The sequence below is a fragment of the Cebus imitator genome, unplaced genomic scaffold (assembly GCF_001604975.1).
Source record: "Cebus imitator isolate Cc_AM_T3 unplaced genomic scaffold, Cebus_imitator-1.0 Scaffold625, whole genome shotgun sequence".
Taxonomy (NCBI): Eukaryota; Metazoa; Chordata; class Mammalia; order Primates; family Cebidae; genus Cebus; species Cebus imitator.
Genome location: NW_016107940.1, coordinates 141,564 through 153,473, shown reverse-complemented (window position 1 = coordinate 153,473; position 11,910 = coordinate 141,564). Strand labels below are relative to the sequence as shown.

Below are 11,910 nucleotides of genomic sequence, written 5' to 3'. Positions count from 1 at the left end.
GGACTACATATGCGCACCACCATGCCCAGCTAATTTTTGTATTTTTAGTAGAGACAGGGTTTCACCATGTTGACCAGGATGGTCTCGATCTCTTGACCTCGTGATCCACCCACCTTGGCCTCCCAAAGTGCTGGGATTATAGGCATGAGCCACTGTGCCTGGCCTGTGACTGTCTTATTTCACTTAGCGTAATGTCCTCAAAGATCATGTTGTAGCATATGACAGTATTTCCTTCCTTTTTAAGGCTGAATAATATTGTATTGTATGGATATGCCACATTTTCTTTATCCATTCATCTGTGATGGACATTTAGGTTGCTCCGTCCTAGTGTGATCAATGATGCCCTAAACAAGGGTATGAAAATCAGGGCCCACCACCTTACCTCTACCAACTCCACTTCCGAACTGGTCCTAGCCCAAAGCCATACAGCTTCTGACTCTCACTTCAGAGTTCCTTCTATAATACCATTAACACACGTTCAACAGATGCTTGATGACTGCCAAACACAGCAGGTATAATGCCAGACTCTTGGTCTTGCTCTTAAGTTGCTCACAGTCTAACAGAGAACAGCAAAAACACACTAATTAAAAGTGTGAAAGCCAGTTGCAGTGGCACACGTCTGTAGACCCAGCTCCTAGGGAGATAAGCCCAGGAGTTCAAGGCTGTAGTGCACCATGACAGCACCCATAGATAGCCACTGCACTCCAGCCTGGGATACAGAGCAAGACTTCATCTTTATAAAAAATAAAAAATAAATTCAGCCTGAGACTCTGTCTCCGGGGTGAGGGTAGGGACAGGAAACAACAAAGAAAGAAACAAGGTACCTCTAAATGAAAGAATAACAGGCATAATCAATAACTAATTTATAAGACTTGCAAAAGACTTTTTGTTAGTATTTCTTACTGATTGTGAAGACTAATGACTAGATAAATCCTTTTGCAAGTCGAATGGTTTCTAATTCTTAGTTTTCAATGAAATTGAAAGACTACCTAACCAAGTTGTCAAGTGATAAGTAAATTAATTTTTGATGATAAATGTGATTTTTTTTGGCACACAACTCCCGTTTCAAAATATTGAATAACATTGACCAGGCACAATGACTCACACCTGTAATCCCAGCACTCTGGGAGGCTAAGGTGGGCGGATCACCTAAGGTCAGGAGTTCGAGACCAGCCTGACCAACATGGTCAGGCCTCTACTAAAAACACAAAATTAGCAGGGTGTGGTGGTGCATGCCTGTAAACCCAGCTACTACAGAGGCTGAGGCAGGAGAATCGCTTGAACCCGAGAGAGGGAGGTTGCAGTGAGCTGAGATCGCTCCAATGCACTCTAGTCTGAGCAATAAGAATGAAACTCCATCGCAAAAAAAAGGAAAGAGAAATAAGAAAGCAAGAAAGAAAAAGAAAGAAAGAAAGAGGAAGAAGGAAAGAAAGAGGGAAAGAAAGAGAAAAACTCTGCTATAACTAAACTTATTTCCCTTCCCCCGCTTTCTTTTGAGATGGAGTTTTCCTCTGTTGCCCAGGCTGGAGTGCAATGGTACGATCTCGACACACTTCAACCTCTGCCTCCTGGGTTCAAGTGATTCGGTCTCCTGAGTAGCTGGGATTACAGTCACACACCACCATGCCCGGCTAATAATTTGTATTTTTAGTAGAGACGGGGTTTCACCATGTTGGCCAGGCTGGTCTCAAACTCCCGACCTGAAGTAATCCACCTACCTCAGCCTCTCAAAGTGCTGGCATTACAGGTGTGAGCCACCGCGCCCAGCCATTATTCCTTTCCTTTATAGTTTATTTATGTCAGCAAGAATTTCTGGGGCTTAAATTTACAAAAACAAAAAACAAGAACTGAATTCCTACTTTGGCAACAAGTGATATTCCTCCATGGTGACATGAATAAATCAAGGAGAGGGAGGGAGCCTAGTCTATCTCATTAAGAAGGGCATTTCTTAAAAACTTGCACTTTTTGCTTAATAATTACTTATAAAAATTTATAATACATGTTTGTTTTTTTTTAACTAAATTACTACAATTCAACTTATTGAAAGAAGAAATAGATGTAACTCAAACTTATAGATGCTACATATATTATTTTGTATGAATCAACTTTAAAAAGAGCAGCAGCAGCTGGGCATGGTGGATTACCTCAGGTCAGGAGTTCAAGACCAGCCTGGCCAACATGGTGAAACTCTGACTCTACTAAAAATACAAAAATTAGCTGGGTGTGGTGGTGTGTGCTTGTAATTCCAACTACTCCGGAGGCTGAAGCAGGATAATTGCTTAAACCCATGGGGCAGAGGTTGTAGTAAGCTGAGATCACGGCACTGAACTCCATCTAGACTGGGCTAGCAAGACTCCATCTCAAAAAGAAAAAAATATTTTAATTTTTATTCCTAGTTTTGTTGCAGAAAATGTGCTAGAATGATCAATAAAAGACTTCCACACATGAATTATGTTAAAATAAAACATATTATGGGGGCTAAGTGTAAAAAGAATGCAAGTTCTAGGAGAAAAAGGAACTTAAAATTTCTGCTAAAGCATTCTTTAAACAGTTGATGAAAGATAGCATATGGCTAAAATAGTCAGATTCCACTGGCTACATTTTAAAAACTGATGTGATTTTATTTTTAAATGTTAATATTTATAATTCTCTGGAAGTTATATCCCTTTAATTATAAGCACTTTTTGCTCCTTCCTCCTTTTAAAATAGTTGATTCAAATTAAATATATGTAGCATTTATAAGGCTGTGTTACCTAAATGTATTATTTCATGTATTTCATTTAATAAACTGAATTATGGTAACTTAGTTTACAATTGATCAACCAAAAAAATGCATTATAGTTTTTTATAAGCTTAAAACCTTAAGATGAAAAGTGCTAGGTGTCAACTTAAAAATGTGTGAGGAGGGCTGGGGGCGGTGGCTCACGCCTGTAATCCCAGAACTTTGGGAGGCCAGGGCAGGCGGATCACCTGAGGTCAGGATTTCGAGACTAGCCTCACAAACATGGTGAAACCCCGTCTCTACTAAAAGTACAAAAATTAGTCAGGCATTGTGGTGGGCAGGCGCCTGTAATCCCAGCTACTCAAGAGGCTGAGGCAGGAGAATCGCTTGAACCCGGGAGGTGGAAGTTACAGTAAGCCGAGATAGTGCTACTGAACTCCAGCATGGGTGACACAGTAAGACTCTGTCTCAAAAAAAAAAAAAAAAAGTGTTAGGGTGTTAACAGTATTTCAAAATTATTTTGTCCAAACACTCAGTCTCAAATATAAGGATTTTTCTGACCTGACTTACCTTCTAGCCTCTAGATTTTAAGCCCCAAATTCAAAGAACTATGTACTATCACAATTTAGTGCTTTTGCTTAGTGTCCTAAAGGAATCAAATCCTATTAAATGCCCCTTGATAAGAGCTCAAGTCTTCATGCATAGCCACATATTAAAGATTTGAAATGTTCTTTCTGAGACAGAGTCGTGCTCTGTCACCCAGCCTGGAGTACAGCAGCACAATTTCGGGTCACTGCAACCTCCGCCTCCTGGGTTCAAGTGATTCTCTTGCTTCAGCCTCTCAAGCAGTTCGGATTAGAGGCATGTGCCATCATACCCAGCTAATTTTTGTTGTTGTTGTTGTTTTTGTTTTTTTTTTGTATTTTTCAAGCAGCGACAGATTTCACCATGTTAGCCAGGCTGGTCTCGGACTCCTGACCTCAAATGATCTGTCTGCCACAGCCTCCCAAAATGCTGCGATTACAGGTGTAAGCCACTGAGCATGGTGGGGAAAATGTTCTTTTTTTTTCAGATGGAGTCTCACTCTGTCACAACCTCCATCTCCTGGGTTCAAGCGATTCTTCTGCCTCAGCCTCCTGAGTAACTGGGATTATAGGCGTATGCCACTACTCCCGGCTAATTTTTGTATTTTTAGTAGAGACAGGGTTTCACCATTTTGGACAGGCTGGTCTCAAACTCCTGACCTCAAGTGATCCACCTGCCTCAGCCTCCCACAGTGTTGGGATTACAGGTGTGAGCCACCACGCCCAGGCAAGAGTCAATTCTTTAAAGCCTTCCAAACTTGACCAAAAGGGCATCCTCCTTCTTCAATATTCTCCCAAGCTTTAGCCCTTAACTTGGTTTTGCAATGACCTATGTATCATGTGCTCTCTCACTTAGGCTCCGTGATATAGGTTCAGCATCTACCATGATTCCTGGCTCCACTGGGAGTTTAATGCTGGTAGAAAGAACCACCAAGTGAATGCTGGGAATTGAGGAAAAGAAGTGGAAAATTCCCTGGTTTTTACTTTGGATGAGTGGGTTAGGGAAAATATTTAGAAGGAACACATGATTTGGTAGGAAAAAGGGAAAGTCCGTTTTGGATATGTGGGAAATATATCCTGGAAAGATGAAAATGTCCAGTAGACAGCTGGAAATCTGGATTTGAAATCTGGAAGACAGATCTGGACTGGGGATTTGGAGAATCTTATTACAGATGATAAATGAAAATATCAAAGTATCAATAATCCAGGGAAAAAAGTGAAAGTGGTCAGGAATATAGTTGCCCAGGGAACACTAATATTTTTAAAGTGCAAAGAAAGTTTCTCAAGCCAAAAAACTAGGAATTTTCCTTAAATACTCCCCTCTCCCTTGCCCCTAAAACAAAGCCATCTAGTCCAGCAACCCAGTCCTGTCACCTCTGCCCTCAGGAACTGTCCAAAACCCATCTCCTCTTTTCCAGCTCCACTGACCTCCAAGCCCCACCCCTGGCATCTATAGAGCTACAAAAACTTTAAATGCATCCACTCTTGTCGATACCAACCTCAGGAATCCTCCACCTAGCACCAGAACAATCTTTAAAAACCTAAGTTGGATCATATCATGTTTCTGCTCCCTACCCTGCTACTGCTTCCCACTGCACTTGATCTGGTCCTGCGTGCATGCTGCTCCAGACACACTGGCCTGCTTTGTGTTCTTCGTGCCAGCTCAGAAGGTTCCTGCCTCAGACACGAGTAGTTCTAACTGGAAAGTTCTTTTCCAAGAGTTTCAGCTGACTGACAGCCTCCCAATCATAAAGCCCAAATCAAGACATCTTAAGCTACTACTGTCATTTAGTATCATTACTCTTTTAAAATTTTTGCTTAGCTCTTATAACAAAATTAACTTAAAATTCTTGATCTCTTCTTTCTCCACAAGAGCAGAATTTTAATTTGTCCTATTCATTGCTGTATATAGTAGTTCCCTTGGTATCCATGGGGAATTAGTTCCAAGACCCTTGCCCAGCCCCACCAGGATATGAAAATCCAAGGATGCTCAAGTCCCTTATATAAAATGGCCTAATATTTGCGAATAACATACACATCCTCCTGTATACTTTAAACCTCCTCTAGATTACTTACAATACTTCGCATAATAGAAATGCTATATAAATGTCATTTTTTAGTTTATTTATTTATTATTTATTTATTTTGAGATGGAGTCTTGCTCTGTTACCCACGCTGGAGTGCAGTGGCGCGATCCTGTCTCACTGCAACTTCAGCCTCCCTGATCTAAGCACTTCTCCTGCCTCAGCCTCCTGAGTAGCTGGGACCATAGGTGCACACCACCACACCTGGCTAACTTTTGTATTTTTAGTAGAGACAGGGTTTCACCATGTTGGTTAGGCTAGTGTCAAACTCCTGACCTTGTGATCTTCCCACCTCAGCCTCCCAAAGTGATGGAATTACAGGGGTAAGCCACCGCACCCAGCTATTTATTTTTGAGGTAGGATCTTGATGTCACTCGGGCTAAAATGTGGTGGTATAATCATAGCTTGCTGCAGCCTTGACCTCCCAGTCCCAGGCGATCCTCCTACCACAGTCTCCTGAGTAACTGAGAACGCAGGTGCATGTTACTTCGCCTTTACAGAGATGACATCTCACTCTGCTGCTCAGGCTGGTCTTGAACTCCTGGGCTCAAGAAATCCATCAGCTTTGGCCTCCCCAAGTGCTGGGATTACAGGTGTGAGCCACCATACCCAACTACATTTTAATTTTATCTATTCTATTCTGTTTTAGAGATGGAGTCTTGTTATATTGCTCAGGCTGGCCTAAAACTACTGGGCTCAAGCAAGCTATTATCTCACCGCAGCCTCCCAAACTTCTGAGATTACAGGCATGAGCCACCACGACCAGCTGCATTTTAAAATTTGTGTTAATTGTTGTAGCGTTCTTTTTTACTGTTTTTTTTCTAAAAAATATTTTATATCTACAATTTGTTGAATCCGCACATGTAGAACCTGCAGATACAGAGGGCTGATTGTACTCTGCCTACAGCAGGCATTCAAATATTTGCTGCATGAATTAATAAGAAAAAATAGAAAGGAGACTGAGAAAAAAAAGTCAGAAAGCTAAAAAGAAAATCAGAAGGGAGGAGAAGCTAAGAAAAGGAAGAAATCACGAGGAATAATGACTAACATGCCAATGAGGCTGGGTATGTCAGCTCATGCCTGTAATTCAAGCACTTTGGGAGGCAGAGGTGGGCAGATCACTTGAACTCAGGAGTTCGAGACTAGCCCGGGCAACATGGTAAAACCTCATCTCTACTAAAAAAAAAAAAAAAAAAAAAAAAAAAAATTACCCAGGATGTGGTGGTGCAAACCTGTAGTCCCAGCTGCTCAGGAGGCTGTGGTGGGAGGATCACTTGAGCCTGGAGGTCGAGGCTATAGAGAGCCATAAGAGTGCCACTGCACTCTAGCCTAGGTAACAGAATGAGACCTTGTCTCCAAAAAAAAAAAAAAAAGCCAATGAATTTGGCAAGTCCATCCTTGGTGTCCTTTATTGTATTACCATAGGCTCAAAGAGTATATGTTCAAGTAGAAAGGGCAAAGGGAAGGAAGAATATGGAATACTATTTTGAGAGTGAGAAAACACAGGACTTGTCAGTATGGAGAATATTTGTTCATAATATCAAGCTGAAGGGAAAGACTCAGTTGGGAAGGTAGATACTGAAGACAAAAAAGAGGGAGCTAGACAAAGTCTCTGGCATTACCGGAAGAAATGAGATCCTAAATCCTAAAAAAGATCCTAAAGATCATCTTTAAAAAAAAAAAAACAACTACCCCACATGATTATAGTACAGTATCTGTTTTATATTCAGAAATATCTACTTCCTGTAAATAATTTGTTATTTCGTAATTCTTACATGAGTTTGGTCTACAAAATTAACAGCTTTCTTAACTTTTTTTTTTTTTTTTGAGATGTAGTCTCGATCTGTCACCCAGGCTGGGGGACAATGGCATGATTTCGGCTCGCTGCAACCTCCACCACCTACTTGGCTGAGGCGATTCTCCTGCCTCAGCCTCCCGTGTAGCTGGGACTACAGGCGCCTGCCACCACGCACGGCTAATTTTTGTATTTTTAGCAGAGACGGGGTTTCACCATGTTGGTCAGGCTGGTCTTCAACTCCTGACCTGTGAGCCGCCTGTTTCAGCCACCCAAAGTGCTGGGATTACAGGTGTGAGCCACCGCGACTGGGTTTCTTAACTCTTAAAAGGTACACATGGGGTGTTTGGGAACAGAGAGCTTTGAGGTGTGCACCATACTCTCAGGTGTTTCAGAGAATAAACGTTTGAGAGACAGAGAAAGAGGCAGACAGTGGGAGAGAGAAAATGTGCAAATGATAAGGCAAATGGGGCACAATAGTGACAACAGGTAAATCTAGGTAGTGGGTATCCAGATGTTCTTTGTACCAAACTTAAGAGCTTTTCTCTAAGTTTGAAATTACTTACAAATAAAAGGTTAAAAAAGTGAGAGAGCTTTTTCTGAGGATCCGGCAAGATGGCAGAGGTAGAGCAGAAGAAGTGGACCTTCCGCAAGTTCACCTAACGCAACGTGGACCTGGACCAGCTGCTGGACACGTCTTATGAGCAGCTGATGCAACTGTACAGTGAGTGCCAGCGTGGCGGCTGAACCAAGACCTGCGGCGGAAGCAGCACTCGTTGCTGAAGCGCCTGCGCAAGGCCAAGAAGGCGGCACCGCCCGTGGAGAAGCCGGAAGTGGTGAACGCCCTTGCGGGACATGATCGTCCTGCCCAAGATGGTGGGCAGCGTGGTAGGCAACTACAACGGCAAGACCTTCAACCAGGTGGAGATAAAGTCAAGAGAATATGGGCCACTACCTGGGCGAGTTCTCCATCATCTACAGGCCCGTGAAGCGCTGCCGGCCAGGCATCGGCGCCACTCACTCCTGCCGCTTAATCCCCCTGAAGTAGAGGCTCCGCTGATAAAGGCACACAGATCTCCCTCCACTCCCCCCCCCAAAAAAAAAGAGAGAGAGACACACACACACACACACAGAGAAACTTCACACACCTAAAACAAAGTAGAAAAAGCAACTTCCAGCCAGACAAGGTGACTCACATCTGTAGTCCCAAACACTCAGGAGGCTGAGGTGGAAGGACCCCCGGAGCCCAGGAGTTCAAGGATTAAGTGTCCTACGATCGCACCACTGCACTACAACCAGAGGTGATAGAACCAGACCCTGTTTCAATAAGAAAGGAAAAGAAATGAAAACCTAATAGGCTCATTCCTTGAAAACCAGCATAGAGAAAAAGCCTGAGACAGTGTTTCTGATTCACCTCTGACAGACTAAGCAGATAGTGGCTAAGACTTCGCTGTGGTGGGATATCCTAAGAAAACAATAACCTGAAGAGAAATAAACTCTAGCAGTAAATCTGATCCCTTCTCAGTCATACAAATGGGTTGCTGGTGAAATAACTTTGAAATGAGTGTCAAGCAGTATACAGTTCACTTGGTAAAAAATAAGAGTAATATTCCTTATGTAAGAAATATTAATGAGATCAAATACATGGAGTTGTCAAAAATAACAATGACTAAGAGGTAACTTCTTTCCATCTCTTTGTGCAAAGCTGTTTTCTCCAAGCCAAAATCCTACCTACTCAAGGACTCTCCCCACTCTGAATTGAAGGAGCCACTGTTTTCTTAATGATACTTATCTTCTGTTCCTATGACCCCAATCCAAGGCCAAAGAACTCAGCTAGAAACACTTGGAGTCCAAGCGGAATGCATCCCTCTTGCTAGCAGAGACACAGAAGAGCACATCCACTACAGAGTTTAAACTCAAGAAATCCATGGGGTCAAGGTTTAATGTGATAAAAAGACATCAACTCAACATGACACATCTAATTAGGTTCTGACACCAAAAAGAATGACTGATAAGTTAGATTCAAGTTCTAAAATAGATTTAATTTCTCTTCAAAAAGCATGTCCAGTTTCCTTCACTGATTCAAGACTAAAAAAATCATGTAGGGTCTAAACTCTTGGAATAACTTTAAACAAAAATTGAATTACTACTAATATGCCTTTTTTCTTTTTTTGGGGGGGAGACAGTCTCCCTCCCTTGCCTAGGCTGGAGTGCAGTGGTGTGATGTCGGCTCACTGTAACCTTCATCTCCCAGGTTCAAGGGACTCTCCTGCCTCAGTCTTCCATGTAGCTGGGACCACAGGCGCACACCACATGCCCAGCTAATTTTTGTATTTTTAGTAGAGACAGGGTTTCACCATGTTGGCCAGGCTGGTCTCCAACTCCTGACCTTAGGTTATCTGCCGGCCTCTACCTCCCAAAGGGCTGGGATTACAGGTGTGAGCCACTGTGCCCGGCCCCCACTAATATACTTTTTAGGGAGTGTTAAAGGCAACCATTTGTGTATAAAACTGATTTTTATGAGCTTTCATTATTTACTTCACATGTAATGACCACCAACTATTCCCAAGTACTTCCAGCTGGGCGCAGAGGGACTTTAGAGACCCCATCTTTAACAGAAAAAAAAATTTTTTTTTTATTTAGCCAGTTGTGGTGTGCAACTGTGGGCCCAGCTACTCAGGAGGCTGAGGCAGGAGAATCGAGGAGTCTAGAGCCCAGGAGGTTGAGGCTGCAGTGAGACATGACTGTGTCTCTGCACGCCAGCCTGGGCAATGTGGAAGGGGGGAGTGTGTGTGGGGGGGAGAACACTGGGAGATAGTAAGCTCAACATACCCCTAATTTACAAATGAGAAAAGTGAAGATCAGAAGGCTTGACCAGTTGATACAATTAGCAATGAAATCTGAGTGTTTTTTTTTCTTCTGGCCCAGGAATCCAGGCTAGTGTGGGAGATAAGGAGAATAATAATTCAACCAGAGCAGACGATCTGTGAGGGACATTAAAAGATAGGTTAGGTCAGACTGGTCCCAAGGGCCAAACCAAAGACTCTGAATGCATCCCTTCAAGCAACAGAAAGATTTCCAGCATTTCCAGAGGAAGGGAGAAAGAAACTAAATGTCTAAAGACGGGTTAGTTAGGGAGGAGCACTGCAATAGTCCAGGTGAGAGACAATAAAGGTATACATTTTTAAATACACGTAACAAATTAGATTTTAACATTTGTTTTAACCTAAAATCCCCAAGAAAACCACTGAAACATTTTGTCTCTCTTTTGTAAATCTGTTTCAGGGAGAAAAACCTCTAACCAACAGATTTCAGGAAAATTTACTGAAAGCCCAAAGGGCATAATTTACCAACAATCTAACATCATCAGAGATTTTAAACAGGCCTCATAAATTAAAACTAAAATTGTCAACAATATTGCAGGAATCTCAAGTTCAGAAATTTCAGGCTACCTAAACAAGGAATACTTATTTGCAACTAATAACATTTTACTAAGTTTTCCAAAGATTTCTTGATTTTCCAAAGGAGTTTGAGTTGGTCAAATGAAGGCCGACTTATTTCCATATGAAAGCTCTGACCCTGCTTACAGCACAGGATCTAGTGAAGAGCAAGGAGCCAACAAATTGCAGAATAAATGAGGCCAGGCCTACAATGCAGGAACTCCTCCATCACAGGCAACTCTAATGCTACTCTATTTCGAATAAAGATCTCAATATCAAGGAATCAAGTTTGGGAGAAAAACCCTCCGGGTAGCCTTCGCCAGCCTTCCCAGGTCAGGCCTCCTACAAGGCCCTCACGGTGCTGTTTTCCCAAAGTAACGCCACAGTGCCACTTCCCGAAGATGACAACCTCTCAGCTCCCTGCCATGTTACCCTCCCTCCAGTCAGATCCAGGAGTCGCGGGGAAGTCTCCCAGCGGCCCGATCCGCGTCAGACGAAGCGTTTTCGGGAGCGGGGACTGCCACCACGACAAGCGCCTTCCCGCGCCCTACTCACCGCGGCCGGGCGGCCGTGCTCGGGGCCGTCGGCGGCGTCAAGGCGCTGAGCCGCGGCGGCGGGCGCCGGGGCGGGGGCGGCGGGTGGCGGGGCGGGGGCGGCGGGTTGCTGCCGGTGCTTGCCGGCGCGCTTGGCCTTGGCCTGGATGCAGCGCTGGTGCAGGGCGAAGGTGTGCTGGCGCTCCAGCTCCAGGCGCTCGGGAGACACGGCTTCGTAGCGGGCCTCGCAGGTGCTGTGGTGGCGCCGGCACAGCTCGATGCGCCGGCGGAGGCGCTCCATGACCGCGCTGTGCCGCGGCAGCGCGAACTCCGCCATGGGGCAGGTGGGCAGCACCATGGGCCGCGGGCTGCACGGGCCGGGCCCGGGGCAGCAGGCTGGCACTGCGGGCTTCGCTCCCCGCGGTTACCCCTGTCCGCCTCACGGCCGCGCCATGTCCCCGAGGGCAGTGGAGCTAGATAGCGCGCGGCGGCGGATTTTCCTCCTGCCCCGCTCGGCCCGACCCCCAGGCGGGGCTTGCTGCCCACTTCAAGCCGCGGCCTGTCCCCACCGCCCCAGCCCCATTGTTTTCCGTGCCGCCGCCGCCACCGCCATCTTAAAATTGTTTTCTGGGCCCTCGGAAGAAGGCGGGGCCTCAGTAAGAGACCTTGTGCGCCATAGCTGATGAGCAGGTGCTCCGACCAACCAGAGAAGGAAGAACCGGCCGCCCGAGGGCGTGGGGACGAGCACGCAA

General features: G+C 44.6%; 1 protein-coding gene and 1 pseudogene across 1 annotated transcript in view; one reads left to right on the top strand and one right to left on the bottom strand.

Annotated features, from left to right (window-relative positions):
- Nucleotides 1-11,910, bottom strand: part of MAML1 (mastermind like transcriptional coactivator 1) — a 44,269-nt gene extending 32,359 nt beyond the window's left edge. Inside the window, exon 1 of the mRNA XM_017517256.2 lies at nt 11,181-11,910. Coding sequence (XP_017372745.1) covers nt 11,181-11,516 — 336 coding nt within the window. The 5' untranslated portion in view covers nt 11,517-11,910. The remainder of the gene's footprint in view (nt 1-11,180) is intronic.
- Nucleotides 7,801-8,262, top strand: LOC108295217 (annotated as a pseudogene).